At 38.6% G+C, this 19,626-nt stretch overlaps 1 protein-coding gene across 6 annotated transcripts in view; it reads right to left on the bottom strand.

Moving 5' to 3' along the window:
* Positions 1-19,626, bottom strand: part of ASH1L (ASH1 like histone lysine methyltransferase) — a 201,577-nt gene that overhangs the window by 2,787 nt on the left and 179,164 nt on the right. For all 6 annotated transcript variants that reach the window (XM_043875874.1, XM_043875873.1, XM_043875872.1 and 3 more), the window contains 15 exons: positions 19,131-19,239; positions 18,536-18,700; positions 18,279-18,373; positions 16,490-16,647; positions 12,482-12,634; positions 10,301-10,355; positions 10,085-10,217; positions 8,655-8,903; positions 7,583-7,669; positions 6,290-6,380; positions 5,638-5,776; positions 5,348-5,520; positions 2,869-3,035; positions 1,612-1,652; positions 38-339 (listed from right to left, as the gene is read on the bottom strand). In XM_043875874.1, the coding sequence (XP_043731809.1) occupies positions 38-339; positions 1,612-1,652; positions 2,869-3,035; positions 5,348-5,520; positions 5,638-5,776; positions 6,290-6,380; positions 7,583-7,669; positions 8,655-8,903; positions 10,085-10,217; positions 10,301-10,355; positions 12,482-12,634; positions 16,490-16,647; positions 18,279-18,373; positions 18,536-18,700; positions 19,131-19,239 (2,117 nt within the window). The remainder of the gene's footprint in view (positions 1-37; positions 340-1,611; positions 1,653-2,868; positions 3,036-5,347; positions 5,521-5,637; positions 5,777-6,289; positions 6,381-7,582; positions 7,670-8,654; positions 8,904-10,084; positions 10,218-10,300; positions 10,356-12,481; positions 12,635-16,489; positions 16,648-18,278; positions 18,374-18,535; positions 18,701-19,130; positions 19,240-19,626) is intronic.

Here is a 19,626-nt window from a genome sequence, read left to right as displayed (position 1 = left end):
TATCTTAAACCCTAGGTAGGAGCCTGATTTTCCTTACCATTTTTCCCAGGGATTTTTTCAAGGAGATTGAGCAAGATCTGGTTGAGTCGTTCCCGTTGATTATGCCGTCGCTCCTCAGGGGTACAGGTTACTTGGGGTTCTTGACTACTTTCCTCTGTTTTTTTTTCACTCTCGCTGTTTTCAGCAGTGGTTCCCTCCCGTTCTGGCTCTTGCAGGCTGGGCATCTCATTGGCTGCTTGCTCCTGACTGGCCAGAACCTCTTCAATCAAGGGCAGAGCATCATCCTCCTGGCCCAGGTCTTTCAGGGGTGGCTTTGAGCGCTCAGACTTCCAGGATGATCTGCCAGAAGGATATAGGAATTTAGAGAGGAAGGCTAAGCAGGGCACTTGGGGATGGAAAGGGAATGAAGGGTAAAGACCTCTGGATCTTGTAGGCTAGCTGTTAGAGGGTTGGCTCAAGATGTAAGAAACTTGGCTATGGTCTTCATTTTATTATTTTTTAAATGTTTATTTTAATTTATTTATTTGGCTGCACTGGGTCTTAGTTGTGGCACACAGGATCTTCATTGCGGCATGTGGGATCTAGTTCCCTGACCAGGGGTTGAATCTGGGCTACATGTATTGTGAGGTCAGAGTCTTAGCCACTGGGCCAGTAGAGAAGTCCCTATGGTCTTCATTTTACTATTTTTTGAAAAAATCACCAACCTTCTATGAAATTTAATTTCTATTTATAAAATTCAATTTTTCTTTCTTTCAGGAATCCATAATATAGACCAGAGCTGGTAAAATGCTGAGCTAGTTCTGACTGCTTCATGAGTACACAGAAATATGGCACAAACTTGTGATACCAATAGTTCAACTACAATGAGCATTTAAATAGTTTTTACTTTTCTTAAATTTCTCTCATCTATTATCTGTTTTTTTTTTAAGAAATATATATGAAAAAAAAAGAAATATATTTGATTTCCTAAAAAAAAAAAAAAAGCTATTGATACAGGTAAAGGAACTGTTACACTACCATTCAATAGAAAAGGAAACTGAAAAAAGCCTTCAGTACTTTCTAACAATACCCCTCTTGGGACTTCTCTGGTGATCCAGTGGTTAAGCCTCTGCACTTGCAACTGCAGGGGGCATGGGTTCAATCCCTGATTGGGGAACTAAGATCCCACATGCTACAGGGTGTGGTCCTCCCTCCACCAGAATACCCCTCTTGTGTACAAAACAAGCACAAATAAAAACTATGAGTCCAAACTGCTCAGCTAAAACCATGCACTTCTAGCTACTTCTGTTCCTTGAAGACCTAAGAGTTGATACACCTTGAGGTAATAGGGAAAGCTTTCAGAAACTTAAAAGATTTTTCCAAATATGTCAAGAGTTCTGTTCCAAATCATTTTCTTTCTCTGATCTTACAAATTTCCCTCCCTGCCCCAAATAAGGCTCCATAATGAGTCCACAACCACCGAAGTGCAGTTCTTCCATATTATTCTTGGCACTATATTGGGCTACTCTGTCAGAGCCGTCTCAATCCTAGGGCTGGGGCTGAATGGGTAAGTGGCTGTTCTCTAGCTCCATTCAAGCTACTGGTTCATCACATCCCCCCAGTGGGACTCACCGCCCTCCGTTCCTCTTGTAGTTGTCTGGGACATAATGAGGCTGCAGAGAAGACATTGAAGTGGTAAGTTGGTAAGTGTATTGCAAATGCTGGCAAAGCTGAATCAGATGATCTGGGGCTAACTCAGGATAAAGGAGGTGGGGAGGCAAGGAAGTAAAGGAAAAAAAAAGGCACTGCTGGGCTAAATCCTTTACAAGTTGGAGGACTGTGTTTTAAGGTCAGAAGTTCAGTCCTTCTAGTAATCTGTAGGACACAACGGTTTTTTGTTTTGTTTTGTTTTTTTTTAGCATTTTATAAGCCTAGAATGACAGTAGAAGGGAAAGGGTCACAATTCCTTTTGTCCCATCCCAACTTCTGAGAAGTTAAGGTTGGAGTTTCAAGGCTGACAGTGAGCTGCTGATTGAGCAAGCAAGACCAAAGAATGACAGGCAGGGCCCGGTGGTGGGCGGAGAGAATATAAAAGAAATATGATCCACAGAAATCCAAAAATAATACTAGGAAAAATAGGGACATAAAGGTTTGTGTTCTGGTTAGACTATTTCTAAGCATTCTAGGATGACAACTCTGAATTCCGACAGGCCCACTGAAAAAAAGACTCATGGATGAGGAGTTTAGTCCAGGGTTTCATTGTAGCAAATAGATGGATAACCAGAACTTTATGAACTTTATGAAATGATAACAAATGGCACAAAATAACTGGAGGAATATGTTCACAACAATTTGAAAAAAACAGAACAAAACAAACACATAGGAAAAGGGCTGAAAATGAAAACAGCAGTTACTTTCTGTGTAGTAGGATAATAAACAATTTTTACTTCTTAATGGTTCTGTACTTCTAAAATTTTATATAGTGATAATAATGTCTTATATTTTAAATCCAAGGATAAAAAGCACTAACTTATTTTCACCAAAGGTTTCTCAATGTTATTTTCTTTTTGTTTCTCAAAATTATGGGTGTGAGAAACCAAAAAACTACAAAATGGGGCTCAAGGGCAAAGACGGTAAAGAGGTATAAGAGAGAAAAAAAGAGGAAAACCTATCTAAAATATAATAACAATTCCCTGAGGCATAGCCCTTGCCAGGAAATGCGGAATAAATGTATTTTTCCTGTTCAAACATCCACAGAGAGGGAGTTTTCCAGTTTGGGATAGAAACGGGGTGAAGAAGCAGAGAGCCACTTGAAAATTCTCACTCTGTGAATTCCATGCATGAACTAGACTGTCCTGACACATATAGTGAAGAGAGAAGGAGACTTACTGAGAAATCTCTTTTTGGAGTGAGCTTCTTGGGGAAGTGATCAAAGGCATATGGTTTGGTGCAGACAGGATAGCGGTTCCGGTGGATCTTGTAAAACAGGTGTGCTGACTTGTCAAGCCGATAATCACAGATGTACACATCTTGCTCCTTCACTCCTTTGGGTCTCCCTATGAGGCCAAACACTGTTAAAGAACACTCCCCCTATTTTCCCTTCCCTCACCCTGAGCTGCCCATCACATACCAGTGGGAGAGAAGGGAGACTTCCTAACAGGGAAACATGGTAGCTGTTTTGAGAGGGGGAACAAGTAAGCATTTGGTGATTGCAGAAGAAAGGAGACACTGGTGTCAAAGAAAGGGGAAAGGAAATCAAAGAGTGAAAGGGCATTCTACAGGATGGAAAGAAACCAGAAACATACACTGAGTGCTGCAGGAATTTTTGAGAGAACATTTCAGGGGAAAAACAGCACATTATGGGGAAGTTATAAGAAAAGAAAGACACTTCAAATGAGGGAAGCACATTGGTAATGAACATTTTATATAAAGTAGGGGATGGAGGAGTCATCAGTAGCATGGAGCTTCAAGCACTTAGTTTTCGCAAGGAATTCTTCTGGACTATTTTGCTGTGATGCTAAGAGAAAGACCTAGGAAACTAAACTCTGCTTCTAATGATAACTAACATATAGTGAGTTTTACTGTGAGCCATAAACTGGGCTTAGTGATTTTGTAGATTATTTCATTTAATCCTTACAAAACTCTCTAAGATAGATACTAATCCCTATTTTCAGGAGGTTAAATAACTTGCCCAAGGGCACACAGGTAAAAACTGTTGAAACTGGAATCTGAAATTAGATTAATTCTACTGTTAGCCACAAACCTTATGAAACTGTTGTGCTTTTTTTGTTCGTTTAATGTAGCGAGTTGATGATGGCCGTAAGGATTTTGGAATTGGGGGGAAAGAGTATTAGGGTGGGTGCAAAAGTAACTGTAGTTTTTGCATTGTTGAACTTTGCTGTTTGATACTGAAATACATTCTGAAATGTGGTTATGTTATATATCATTTTAATTCACATTTCTTGCTTCATGTTTTTTTTTTGCTAATGACATTACTTGCTGTTTATTTTACACTAGTGAAGTGATGTTAGACAAAAAAGGAAATTTAAGCAATTTTCTTATTCAAATTCAAAATGGGTCATAAAACAGCAGAGACAACTTGCAACATCAATAACACATTTGGCCCAGGAATTGCTAACAAATGTACAGTGCAGTGGTGGTTCAGAAGTTTTGTAAAGGAGATGAGAGCTTTATTATTATTATTATTATTTTTTTAGATGAGAGCTTTAAAAATGAGGAGCGCGGTGAGCCAATGGAAGTTGACAACAACCAAGTCAGAGGAATCATCGAAGCTGATCCTCTTACAACTACATGAGAAGCTGTCAAAGAACACAATGTCGACCGTTCTATGGTTGCCGGGCATTTGCAGCAAACTGGAAAGGTGAACAGCTGGATAAGCGGGTGCCTCACAAGCTCACTGCCCATCAAAACAACTGTTGTTCTGGAGTGCTGTCTTCTCTTATTCTGTGCAACAACAAAACACTTCTCTATCAGATTATGATGTGATGAAAAGTGGACTTTATATGACAACTGGAGACAACCAGCTAAGTGACTGGATCAAGAAAAAGCTCCAATGCACTTCCCAAAGCCAAACTTGCACCAAAATAAGGTCACAGTCACTTGTCTGGTGGTCTGATGCTGGTCCGATCCACTACAGCCTTCTGAATCCTGGTGAAACCATTATATCTGAGAAGTATGCTCAGCAAAGTGATAAGATGCACTGAAAACTGCAATGCCTGAAGCTAGCATTGGTCAACAGAAAGGGCCCGATTCTCCACAATGTCGGACTGCACATTGCACAGCCAATGCTTCAAAAGTTGAACAAACTGGGCTATCAAGTTTTGCCTCATCTACCATATTCACCTGACCTCGTGCCAACCAACTATACTTCTTTAAGCATCTCAACAATTTTTTGCAGGGAAAATGCTTCCACAACCAGCAAGAGGCAGAAAATGCTTTCCAAGAGTTTGTTGAATCCTGAAGCATAGATTTTTATGCTATAGGAATAAACAAACTTACTTCTTGTTGGCAAAAATGTGTTGACTGTTACAGTTCCTATTTTGTGAACCTAGTTATAATGATTTAAAAGTCAAAGTCCAAAACCACAATTATGTTTGCATGACCCTAATAACTTATCTTCCCACAAGTATTAATAGAGTGCTAAATACACACTATGAAAAAGATGAATTAAAAGGAAAATTAACATTTATTGAGTACCAAGCACTAGGTAAAAGGAAGAAAAAACTTTATATAGCTCTCTGAAGCTTCAAAGCCACCCTTGGACAATCTTTTATCAGAGAGAGACTATATGGATGGATCAATGAATGGCAGCCAGGAGCTCATTTTTTAGGTAGTGCAAATCACTTACCTTTACAGTATGTATAAAGATCCAGTACACAGCAGGTCCCCACTACAGCCTCCAAGGGAATGATCTCATAAAGTGGCACTCGAAATAGTTCATTGTGATAAAACCGACGGGATGGAGAGTGGTGGGTTTCATGGGGACGAAAATAATGGTGACCAAAGGCAAACCGTTCCTCTCTTTAAAAAAAAAAAAAAAGAGAAGGGAGAAGTTAAATTATCAAGATTGTAGTGAATATCCAGCACTGCTCTAGTAGGGTACAGCTTGAAGAAAAGAGATAGGACCTCAACACATACTTTTCATTTTTCCAAAGCTTCTCAATGCGGAATATGTCAAGTTTATCTCGATTAATGTGAGATAACAGTCGATAGGACTGACGGACAGGGTGGCCATCAGGGGTGCGCCGACTATCCCTCATCAGATATACACAGTCACCTAGGAAGGCACAGGAGAAGATTAAAGACACAGAAGGCACAGAACACAGCAGAAGGTTAAAATGATTCCTGTATGAATTACGTTAGGTATTCACTAGTGTGAACCAAGGTCTAAGTACAAAGAACTTAAAATCTAAAACAAGAAATACATAACTACAACCAGCAGTATAATGGTGATGGTAATCAATTTGAGACCATGAGAATGACACGAGGGAGGTGGTCTACCTCTTGGAATGCTGTGTGTCTTTCCCAGTCCTGAAACTAGCTTTGTAACACTCTGGTCTCTCCAATTTATTTTTAGCATAATGTTTTTCAGTTTTTAAAACACTACCTTAAATATTATTTGGTGGAGATAGATGTATGTAAGCCTAAGTAACTTGAGGATGTAAAAAAACCTATATTCTATTGCTGTTAAAGGTCATACGGAGACAAGGACTATTATGCAGACAGCAGATACTCCCTACTGTTCAGAAAGGTCAGCTTTGGCAAGTAGAGTCAGCTTCTGTGTATGCACCTTGACGAAGCAGCAGGTCATCTCGGAGCAAACAGATGAAGTAGACACAACCAGGTTGCGTGTAGTGGGGCCGAGGGATCATGGGTACCTCCTGGTAAGAGCAGAAAGCCAAGAGATAAGGGCTGTGACTACTATTTCCAGCCTCTCTATTTAAGAGAAAAAGAACTAAAACCTAGAATCTCCAACCAATTAAGACTTACTGCTTAGTCATTTCAATACAGCACAGATATTAAAAAAGGTGACTGCAATCAAGAGTTTTTAAACTTGAAAATGTGAACACAGAGGACAAACTTGACAGACTAAATATCCCCAACTATACCCTATGGAGCACTAATTCTGTAGTTGCTCTGTGCCATCTAAAGTGCATCTGAAAATGTGTGAAGGGGGACTTTGTCACAATGACTGGAGGAAGCTATACTAGGACTTAGTGCCCAAGGGCCAAGAAAGCCTAACATTCTGCAATGTAAACCTCACAACATTGAAGAGCGGTCCACTCAAAATGACAACAGCACCACTATTAAGAAATATTGCCTAAATATCTCCTTTTATAGAAGAGCACACATATAAACATGGCAGAGCCAAGAAAAAAACCCATTTAATAACTGGGCAAGTTACCCAACCTACCTACTCTCTTAAAAAATGGGCTTAACGACTTCCCTGGTGGTCCAGTGGTTAAGAATCCTCCTGCCAACACAGGGGACATGGGTTTGCTCCCTGCTCCAGGAAGATTCCACATGCTGTGGAACAGCTAAGCCTGAGCTCTACAACTGTTCAGCCTGCACTCTAGAGCCGAGAAGCTGCTGCAATGAGAAGTCTGCACACCAGCGAAAGAGGAGCCCCTGCTTGCTGCAACTAGAGAATGCCCGTATGTAGCTACAATGACCCAGCATGGCCAAAACAAAACAAAACATGGGGCTGAGACTAACTTTTTCCAGACTCTGAGTCCAGAGGTCTTTTCCTTAAATGCTGCATAAGTGATATTTAGAGTACACAAGTTCTAAACTTTGTAAGCTACTTCTTTTATGGATAGTAGACAGTGTTTATAAAAACCACAGTTTTTATACAGTATCATTTCTTCCATAGATTTCTAAGTATTCTTCCTTTTGTCCCACTCCTGAGAAAAGGAAGGGCAGAATTATTACCTTCAATGTAAAGTGTAAGAAACTGTAAGAAAGGCTAGAGAGGCTGAATAACTTATCAAAGGAAATTCAGTGCATCAGGAGCAGGGCAGATAAAATACCATGTGCCACTTCTCCCACTTTTAGATTAGAGTATTATCAGGAGGCAACTTACTCTGTCCACAGGCCTTGGGTCACACTGCTCACAAAGGTAGTGCTCCACATCTGAGTTCACTCCCATACAGTCACAGTGCTGCCATACCTGCAGAAAAAAAAAGAAGTGTGTGTGTACGTAGGGAGTTAAGACTCACTGAGAGAAGTCTTGGGGACTAAGAATAAAAAAAATCTGCGGGAGTTCCCTGGCAGTTCAGTGGTTAGGAGTCGGCACTTTCACTGCCATGGCCTGGGTTCAATCCCTGGTTGGGGAACTAAGATCTTGCAAGCTGCAGCAAAACAAAAAATAAAGAAAAGCAACAGGACAGGGTAAAGTAAAACAGGAACTAAGGGTTAAGGAGTTAAGTAAGAAATTAGAGATAAATGGTAAAGTAGGAGGAAAGAAGAATGAGGACTTATCTGAACATAGGTATACAAACTATTTATAATACATGAATCTGGGCAAACAAAATAAGGAGATGGATAGAGAACAGAAGGATGAATGAATATAGTACCAAGCCATTACTTACAAAGTAATATGCATCAACAATACAGCCACTGTGGAAGGCTTTACAGTTACCAAATGTTTTTACTGATTCTTATCTGATTATATTCTCCTAACAATCCTATGCGTTACTCATAGTTCCATTTTACATAAGGTAATGAGTTCAGATGTTATCAAATGGGGATACTAGGGCTCAAATCCAGGCCTTGACTCCTTCATCAGGAGCTCTATATACTGAATTCCATTTACATTAATGCTATATTGAGTGTAGTACCCCTAGTGTTTTTCAGGTAAAGCACTACCTTAAATATTATCTTTCTTATTGATCCAGACTACATCAGAAGTATGCAGTGGAAAATAGGCACATAGAATAGGAGGTAGGAAAAAGAAGGGGGAAGAAAAAATGAAAGAGAAAGAGAAAAAAGGAGAAGGACAATATGGTGAAGAGTAAGGGATAACAGAAACTGAGGCAGAGTTAAAGTTCATAAATAGCCTGCCAAGCAAAGGCAAAAGAGGCAGGGGCTGACGCTCTGAACACAGTCACCACACTCATGAGGACAAGGCCTCTGCTTCACCTCTCAACCCTCACCATGCACTTGTCACACTGGATCATGAGGCCTTCATCCTTGTAGAGGCCACAGATACAGCGGATAACATCATCGTCCTTCTCATGCCCATTCTCCTTCTCAGAGACTGAGGTCTCACTGCTGTCTGCCTCACTTGCTGTCTCTCCCACAATCTCATCAATTTGGGCTGATGCCTCATGCCGGGCATTGTAATAGGCTTTTCGTAGGCGGCAAACATCTCTTCCAACTGGGGATTTACGCCCGTAGTACTTCTGAAGAAAGCAGGAGAAAGAAATCATGTTTGGCTTAAAAATATACCTGAAGAGGTGGCAGGATTTTCTTTATCTTCCCATTTGGTTAATATGTTTTTAATACCATCAAATATAGGTGCCAGAAAATTGAAAACAACTTAAATTCAACTAAAATGAATTAAAATTAGAATCTGCATGGTAATTTTCCCATTTGCTCTACTGCTCTGTCATTCAACTCCTGTCACAGACCTTATTGTCCACAAGGATAATTATGGAACATGATTAAGTACCATGGAACATGATTAAGTACCACAAGAATAATGTGGAAAATCTCTCCATTTACCTTTGTCTTATAGATACTAAGGACACAAAGCTACAAGTCTAAATATATTTGGAAGCTGGGTTCAGGAGAAAGCATGTCACAATTCAAGACTGCTCCAATTCTTCTCCCATCTGTCTTTCTCTCATTTCTTCAGTCTCAATTCCTCTGTCATCTAGTAGTCTCTTTTGACCTTCAAACACCTCTCCAAGGTATTTCAAAATCACTGAATAATATCCTCTACGTATCATACAATATTCTACATCTTCTTCTTTATATCAATTCAAGCCCACCTCTCCTCAAATGAGCTTCACCTATTCTACAATATATTAGCGTACTATATGCCGATTCATCCTTAAGATATATATTTATTTGCCTATATATGTTTCTGTGTATTTCACATATACTTATTGAGTAGAGCCTACAGATACGACTTAAATGTAGCAAAATGTCTACTACGTAAATGTAAAGGTTCAATACGAAACTAAGTTTTTACAAAAATTGTTTTGGGAATATGATTTAACCTTTCATTCTAGTCATATTATTATCTCCATTTACTATAGCTCCAATATTTAGAAAACTATAACCCTATGGCAACCTACTCCAGGATTCTTGCCTAGAGAATCCCATGAACAGAGGAGCCTAGTGGGCTACAGTCCATGGGGTTGCAAAGAGTCAGACAAGACTGAAGTGACTTAGCAGCACACAGCAAGGCACTTCAAGTAAGCAGAATTTACCCTAAGGGTACTTGATAAAAATTGTTGCTTTTCTTAATCACAAATATGAAGGATGCTAGGAGAAGAGGGTAAAAATCTTAAACTTGTAGAGTAGATCTCTTCAGAACAAACTTCTTAAATCTGTGTTTGAAGTCAGTGAAAAATACCTCTGCATTCCGAAAGACCTTGAGCATGTCAGCATCAAAAGCCTCCACTGTCTTATAATAACCAATGAGGATCTGCTTCTCTATGGTGGAAAGATCTAGAGGATCAGAGATCTTCTCATAATAATCAGCATTCCTGGAACATAAAGCCAGGGTGTCAATCTGGTACACTTAGGACTTTTCTAAAAACTCAGACAGTTCCCAAATATGTGAACTTACTTTTTCTTCGGGGGTAGGTTCAAAAGTGGTGCTGCCAGTGATTGTCGGGAAGAATCTGCAAAAAAATGCAAGGTTTAGTAGATGGACTGACTCTACAGGGAGGCAGGTATTAACTCCTAACTGAAAAAGTAGAATCCCCAAAATTTAAAGTTAGAAAAAAAAAAATCTAAGTTTTTTTTTGGAGATCAGTGAAAAATGAAAAGACTTTTCAGAAATGTGGGTAGTTAAAGGCAGAGATCAGAAGCTGCATTCAGGATTACCTGGAATATGAAAGATACAGTGTGTGTGTTTCAGTGTGTTTACGTGTGTGTATATATATATATATACTTGAAATGTAAAATAGCATTAGCTGGGTAATGAAAACTTTCTAAGAAAAATGAGATATGGGAACTTAACGCAGCAGCTAGGATGCTTAAGGCAAATTCCTACTCAACTACATTCAAAAAATGTTTTTCAGTTCTTACTATTTGCCTACAGTTAATATTGGTTTGGATTCAACTAGATTCCAGATAATGAATAATTCAGTACTGTAAATATATTCTGGAATCCATCTTCTTGCAACAGTTGGTCTGTATTACAAAAATAAAATTCATATTGTGGGGCTGCTTCTCACTTGCTCTCTTACGTTCTAATAACTCACTACACAGAGAGAAAAAGCCTATTGTTTCACGCCTAGAATATAATGACATACAGATACATCTACTGCAATTTCATATTAGATCAGATAGGGCTGGTTGAGAATACAGAGTGTGATCTTTAGGGAGTGTAAAGGGAACAGGTGTCACAAAACTTTACATATTAGGATAGGTTGGTCTGCCCTTTCCTCTATGCTGAGGTTAATAAATGGCAAAAAAACCACTAAAATATGAAGATAAATAGTAGACAGAGAAAGAAAAGAGAAAGAAACCCAAATTCTTCAGAATTTAGGGAAGGAAGGAAGCAAAAGTTGATGGCTGATTTTAACAACCATAACAAAAGACTCAGAGATACAGAGAAGAAATTAGTGATTACCAGTAAGGAGAGGGGATGGGGGAGGGGTAATATAGGGGCAGCAGATAAAGACATACAAAATATTATGTATAAAGTGAGCAACAAGGATATATTGTACAACAGAAGAATACAGCCAATATTCTATAACTATAAATGGAGTATAACCTCTAAAAATTATGAATCTCTGTACTGTACTTCTGTAACTTACATAATATTGTACATCAATTATACTTCAATTATAAAAAAAAAACAGGAAAAAGTTGAAGGCAAAAGCAGAATAAAATTTCTCATTTTAAATACCTACAAATTTCGTGGTTAGAAAAAGTCATGTGCATTACCAAACTACGGACCTAAACTGAAAACTCTCCCCTTCTCCACCCTCTCTCCTAACATAAATCCAAGAGATGTATTTTTTTTTTTTCCCAAGAGATGTATTTTAGAAAAGGAAAAGAGTGGGGTAAATGTTTGCATGAAAATGCTTCAAAAGTAATTTACTTGTAACTTTATATCCTTTCCTTAATGTAGAAAGGGCCTGTGAATCCTCCAAAATATATGAAAAATTAGGTATATAATATTTTTCTGGGATAGGAGTCCACAACTTTATTCTCCAAGATATCTGTCAATCAGACGATTGACAGATAAGAACCACTGATGTCATACATTTTTAATACCTTTTTCTTAAATTGCTAATTCACCACCTCATTCAGGAAAATTATATTCAAGAGAAAGACCTACTTCTATCCTACAGCTAAAATATGTGATTTTTAAATATAGTGCTTAACTATGATAACATTCCAATAAATACAAAAAATTAACCTATTAACAGCCAAGGATTCAGAGACAACAAACCCTGAAGGCTGGGATCAGCCCTCTAGGTCCGCACTCTGACAAGGGGAGCACTAACAAACCCTGAAGGCTGGGATCAGCCCTCTAGGTCCGCACTCTGACAAGGGGAGCACTAACAAACCCTGAAGGCTGGGATCAGCCCTCTAGGTCCGCACTCTGACAAGGGGAGCACTAACAAACCCTGAAGGCTGGGATCAGCCCTCTAGGTCCGCACTCTGACAAGGGGAGCACCAAGTAAACCTGGCTCACAGTCCTGAACTGTCAGGCGCTCCTGGTCTTGGATATCTCAGGTGAAGAAAGTGATATAATTTTTTTAAAAAGCTCATAAAAAAGAATTTGGGGTACCTTTATAAGAGATTATGCCATCACAGATCTCTTTGAAGATCTGGGCTAGGCGAGCTGCTCGAGCTACTTCAATGTTTTCCTCTGCTGCCGCCAACCGTCTTGTTCGAACAGATCGAGCAGTCTGCAGGGCAGAGAACTGGGTCATGAAGACATCTGCAAGGATACAGTAAAAATTAGTTTCAGGAAAAGAGGAGCTCTATGTGGCTTTCTCTTCTGTAATGGATTCCTGCTATTTTCTCTATTTTCCTTGAAGTGACTAAGCAGATTACTGGTTATGGAGTTTGTTCTTTCCTCCTTAAAGAAAAATAAGAAAACACCGGGTTTACTAGAGAGACAAATCCTACAATTTAGAGGGATCTTACTAATGGCCAGATGCAACAGAGTATAGTAGTTCCAAGTCTGGGTTTCAGATATGTGTGTCTGCTTTTGAATTCTGGTCTCACTACTTACTGTCTGATTTGGGGAAAGATACTTAAACTCTGTGTCTTAGCTTCTCAACTATAAAATGAGAATAGTGGTAGTACAGGCACTTCAGAGATACTGCAGATTTGGTTACAGAACACTACAATAATGTGAATACTGCAAAATAAAGAGTCACACAGAGATTTTTGTTTCCTAATGCATGTGAAAAAAGTCTTTATACTGTAGTCTATTAAGTGTGCAATAGCATTATGTCTAAAAAACCAACATATATACCTTAATTAAAAAATACTTTATTGCCAAAAAATGCTAAACATTACCTGAGTCTTCAGCAAGTTATAATCTTTTTGCTGGTGGAGGTTGTTGACTTGACATTGATAGCTGCTGACTGATCAGGGTGGTGGCTACTGAAGGATGGGGTGGCTGAGGCAATTTCTGAAGACAAGACAGCAATGCAGTTTGCCACACCTTTGGCTCTTTCTTTTATAAATGATTTCTCTGCAGCATGCAATACTCTTTTTTCTTCATGCAATGCTCTTTGATAACATTTTATCCATAGAACTTACTTCAAAATTGGAGTCAACCTTTTCAAACCCTGTTGCTGCCCCTACCTTAGTAACTAAGTTTATGTAATATTCTAAATCCTTTGTGCCATTTCAGCAAAATCTTCACAGCATCTTCACCAGGAGTAGACTCCATCTCAAGAAGTCACTTTCTTTTGCTCATCCATAAGAAGGAACTCCTCATCCATGAAAATTTTACCACAATATTGCAGCAGTTCAGTCACACCTTCAGGTCCCCCTTCTAATTCTAGTTCTCTTGCTGTTTCTACCACATCTGCAGTTTACTTCCTACACTGAAGTCTTGATCCCCTCAAAATCATCCATGAGGTTTGGACATGACTTCCAAACTCCTATTAATGTTGATATTTTGACCTCTTCCTGTGAACCACGAATATTCTTAATGGGCTCTAGAATCTTTTCCAGGTTTTCAATTTTCTTTGCCCAGATCCATCAGAGGTTCAGTATCTGTGCAGCTGTAGCCTTATGAAATGTATTTCTTAGATGATAAAACTTGAATATGGAAATTACTGCTCAATCCACAGGTTGCAGAGTGGATGCTGCACTTGCAGGCATGAAAACAGTATTAATCTCATTGCACTCCTCCATCAGAGCTCTCGGGTGATCAGGTACATTGTCAATGAGCAGTGGTATTTTGAAAGGAAATAATTTTTCTTGAGTAGTAGGTCTCAATTGAGGGCTTAAAATATTCAGTAAACCACTTTGTAACAGATGTGCTATTGTTTAGATTCTGTTGTGGCTCAGTTGGTAAAGAATCCACCTGCAATGTGGGAGACCTGGGTTTGATCCCTGGGTTGGGAAGATCCCCTGGAGAAGGGAAAGGCTACCAACTCCAGTATTCTGGCCTGGAGAATTCCATGGACTGTAGTCCGTGGGGTCGCAAAGAGTCGGACACTACTAAGCGACTTTCACTTCATTTCTTTAAAACAGCAGAGGCAAAGTAGATGGCATCTTTCAGTATTAGGCTATTTCATCTACACAGAAAATCTGTTGTTTAGTGTAGCCACCTTTGTTAATGATCTTAGCCATATCTTCTGGATAACTTTCTGTAGCTTCTACATCAGAACTGGCTGCTTCACCTTGTACTTTGATGTTATAGAGTTTTCCTTAAACCTCATGAACTAACCTCTGCCAGCTTCAGTCTTTTCTTCTGCAGCTTCGCCACATCTCTAGGCCTTCATAGAACTGACGACAGTTCTGGATTAGGCTTTGGCTTAAGAGGATGTAGTGGCTGGTTTGACTTTCTATCCAGACCACTCAAACTTTCTCCGTATCAACAATAGAGCATAAAATTTTGTAAAGCAATTATCCTTCAATAAAAAAAAAAGAAAAAACCAAAAAACCAACAACAAAAAAACCCAAAATAGGGCAGTTTAACTTTCTTATCATTTGTGTGTTCACTGGAGTGGCACTTTCAATTTCCTTCAACAACTTTTCCTTTGTATTGACAACTTGGCTAACTGGTGCAAGAGACCTAGCTTTTAGCATGTCTTGGCTTAGGCATGCCTTCTTCACTAAGCTTAATCATTTCCAGCTTTTTAAAAAATTTCTAGCTTTTGATTTAAAGTGAGAGACGTGAAACTCTTTTTTCACTTGAACACTTAGGGCCCACTGCAGGGTTATTAGTTGGCCTAATTTCAATACTATTGTATCTTAGGTGTTAGGGAAGCCCGAAGATAGGGAGAGAGCCAGGAGATGGGGTGTGGTTGGGTGGAGGGTAGCAGAGAAAGGCTAGCCAGCCAGAGCAGTCAGAACACACACAACATTTATTAAGTTCATGGTTTGAGGTGCCACTAAGCCATTACAACAGTAACATCAATGATCACTAATCACAAATCACTGTAACAAATAATGAAAAAGTTTGAAATACTGTGAGGATACAAAGGGACAGAATGCTCTTGGAAAAATGGCACTGTAGACTGCTCCAAACAGGGTTGCCACAAAACTTTTAATTTGTAGAAAACTGTATCTGCAAAGTACAGTAAAGTAAGCACAATGTCTGTACTTCCCTTGAGAGGTAATCTGTGTAGATTAAATGGAATAACCCTTTAATATGTTTTAGCTCAGTGCCTGACCTATAATAAATACTCAGGAAATAACTGCTGTTATTTTCAGAAGACTTGAACTAATTGGAAAGTAAGTTCACAGAATTTGTGCTAATCAAATCACTGAGAAGATATAAGATTTTGAGCAAATTCCTAAATCGATCTAGTCCCCACTCAACATGTTGCCTCATATACCATGCAGACTGCTTCTACTTTTTTTCCCCTGGTATCTTGTGCTGCTTGCAGGATCTTAGTTCTCTGAACTTGGATTAAACCTGGGCCCTGGCAGTGAAAACACCAAGTCCTAACCACTGGACCACCAGGAATTCCTTGCTTCTTTTTGAGGGAAAGAAAGAGTAAATGAACAGTATGAGGGGAATTCCCTTGTGGTCCAGTGGTTGGGACTCTGTGCTTTCACCGAGGAAGGCATGAGGTTTGATCCCTGTTCGGTTGGGGAACTAAGATCCCTCAAGCTGAAGGGTGGTGTGGGGAAAAAAAAAAAGAGCATGAGCTTTTAATACTTAATTTTCAGTTAGAAAGGATGCTTGGATGTGTAAAATTTTCTGCTTAAGGTCTGTTCTGCATACCAGATCTGAACTCTGGAGTACTGGTACATTATTCACTCATGAAAGTCAGAAAAAGAAAATCTGAACATCTCTGTATAACGCTGATCTGAATGTGGAGGAAAACAAAGTATTGAAATTAACACTGATGTCATTTTCTCCTGCATTTGGCATCACCGTTTATCCTGTCTGCAAGTTATTTTCTAGGTAGGAAAGGATCCTAAACACAAAGGATCCATTATATCTAGTAATTATAAGACTGTAGGTGATGTCTGGAAGGCTGGTGGAAGGGGTTTCTTCCTATTCCTTAGAGTAGAGACAAAGAAGTTAAGTGTTGGGATGGACAGGTTATGGTGGACTGATACCTGAAAACTAATAAGAATGTCTCCTGGTCCTTACCAGACTTGATGTTCCCATCATCTCGGCAGATGCCATTCCAACGGGTATATAATGATGCTGAATGAATATTATCACTGGTGTGCTTTACTTCCTCCTGTTTCTGCCGAATCTTCTCCCAGTTTCGGACCAGGAACACATGATGCTTTAATACAAAGTTTCTATAAGGAAGGAAGAAAGGAGCTCCTTTATTCATCCATCCAATGAACATTAACTAGTAGTTTACTCTATGTAAGCTGCTGGTATGATGATATAAATGTTTATCAGTGAAATCAGCTATTTTAAGGAGAACTACATATGGAGAAACATTATTCAGTTTTGCATCTTGATTTTTTTCACGTAACACAAAACATTTCTCTATAATATTTACAAATATCTGACAAACACCATCTAAAAGCTGCAACAATTTTGGCAACTGAAGCATGCTGACTTGAAGGTACAGCTTCATGCAGTATTTGTAGAATTCTAAAGGAATTTGCCAAGATGAAGTATAGGCTTAGGGTCAGCTGTAACAAGGAGAACTGGACTGTCAGATGTAGGTAAAGATATTTAAGATGGATAGGCACTGGGCAAACCATGTTAGGTACACTGCTACTGCATGGATCTCTAAACTTAAATGAGTTATATGCACCTTGATTAACTTTACAGAATTTTGATGATTCCATAATTTGATTTTCACTCTAACACACATGTAAACAGATGGGACCTTAAGTCTCAAACTATGAGCCTCAGTAAAGGGAGGCTAGACTAATTTTATAGTTCCTGACTTTAGCTGCACATTGAGATCACTTGCGGAGTTGTACAAACTATTGATACCTGGGTTCCACTTCTGAAAATTCTGATGTAAGTGGTTTGAAGTGTGGCCTGGGTGTAAGGAGTTTTAAAAAGCTCCCTAAGCTGCTATGCAGCTAAAGAAGAGACCACTGGACTTCTCTCTTACTGAAATGTAAAATTTCTATGATTCAAAGTGAAATAGGATGAAAGGGGCTAAAATTATAGTAAAGTTATAGATAAGGATGAACTTGCTAAGATATTGGAATACATAGTCAGGGAGGATGCAGGAAATGTCTCAAGACAATTTGAAAAACAGGACACACATATTTGTTTCTCTTACTTCAGACATGGACAAATATCTCAATATAGGGAAAAGCAAAGATGACTACTAAAGATCCTTTTTATTGCTGTTAACTTATCAACAAAACAGGGATTCTTAATCTCTTCTGTGCCATGCATTCCTTTGGCAGTCTGGTGAAGCACATGTAATCCTCTCAATGATGTTAACTAAAAGTATTTAAAATTTTAAGACACTTTTAGTATACAGGATTAAAAAGAAACTGAATAAACTGAGATACAGTTTGCAGAATATTAAACAAAAACCCTGAAGTTGTGATACAGAAATGAACATTAATTTTTAACACATAACAAGATCTAGTGGTGGGTTTAATGACCACAGTAATTTTAAGGTAGAGATGAGTGTGAATGATATTTTGAGTTATCTGTAATGCCTATAACATGATATGAAAGTGCAAATATTGGTGACAAATTCATAGAAACTGCAACTACTATATATACACACATACATCTTTTTCTTTGGCCTTCAGTCACATTTTAATAAAAAGTTAAATTTCAGTTAGAAGTTAGTTCCTTCCTCCACCCAAGTTCAGCCTGAATGCTTGTTTAAGGTCTTCCTGCAAAAAACAAATGTCTCAACTATATACATGTTTAATAATTTTTAAACTGTCAAGCAAGTCACATAATTTAAAGAGTGCAGGTAAGAAAATTTTCTTTTTACCTCTCCCGATTGGACATTGGCTTCATTTGTAATTGAGGGGTCAACCTTGTTGGAGTGTTGATGTTTTCACTGGGTTCCTCAGAGAGGTGGCCTCTCTAAAAGACAGATGGATTAGATTGTAGGAAAAACATGATAAATCATAAATCACCTCAAAGAATATGAAAACCACTCTAAAGATGCCACCCTCTGGTACATCCCTTATTTCAGTAATTGCCTATATGCAGATATTTGGAGAAAACCATGAGATTATTATTTACCCTTTTCTTCAGCTTGTGCTTAGACTTCCTTTTCTCTTTTGACCGTCCAGACTTTTTATGTGTGGTCATTGGCTGGCTACTTTTGTTGCTGGTGAGTCCATTCATGCGTTGACTCTTGCCCCCAATGATTCCTCGACATTTCTCAAAGCCGCACTTACACAGTTGCTTTGAAGGGAAAGAGAATAATGCTTTTAGTCTGTAGTCTAATCTAAAAGTTTAAATAGAATGCCTGCGTATCTGGACACCCAATAATAAGTTTGAATCAAGAAATTTTCATACAGAGGAACACAACTCATTGTGAGTAAAATAAATACAAATGGTTTCCACTGTAGTAGAAAGGAAAGATTAAATTTTGGAAAAACTTCACGAGAAAAATTAAGACCTGACTGGAGACAAAAAATAACTGAGCAGAATAACTCAGCAGTTATTCTGAAAGAATAACTGTGACATATGTATCCTATGTAAGTGAAACAAAGAGTAAATCTTTTCCAATGTATTTCTTAGTGGCTACAAATCAGTAATGTTCACTGAAGGCTCATGTTATATAGAGTACTATTATAAAGTTCAAACTCCCTCTTGAATTTATCATTCTTACCTGTTTTTCAACATTGAAGGAATGAAAGTTGTAATCATAAGTGAGTTCAGTACCAGCTGGCATATCTTTAAGAGCATATAGTCCAATCCGGTACACTCCATTAACAGACCTATAGAGAAAGGGACAAGAGTTAAAGGCAGAGATTCATAATACCACGCCTGAGAACCAGAAAGGTTGGTATACTGATTTCAAATTTGCCTCTGTTTCTGTATCCAATCACTCAAGTTTCCTGGCCAGTCACTGAATCTTTAATCTCTCCTTTGATCTAGTCTGTATAATACTGACAAATAGTCCTAAACCAGTTTTCTGGAAAACATGCTTTCTGCTGTCAAAGGTCAAACTTTTCTTGCTTGGTATTCGAAGTCCTTTTAACAAAGGGCATTAGTTTACTTACTAAACAAATTACAATTATTTCCTATGGATGACCCATAAAAATCTTCTAGTTTCTACTGATCCCTACCTTTCTAACCTGTACACAAGTGTCTCTTTTGTTCTA

The sequence above is a fragment of the Cervus elaphus genome, chromosome 20 (genome assembly GCF_910594005.1).
Source record: "Cervus elaphus chromosome 20, mCerEla1.1, whole genome shotgun sequence".
Lineage (NCBI taxonomy): Eukaryota > Metazoa > Chordata > Mammalia > Artiodactyla > Cervidae > Cervus > Cervus elaphus.
The sequence above is the reverse complement of the archived record's forward strand: the minus strand, read 5'-3'. Positions and strand labels throughout refer to the sequence as shown.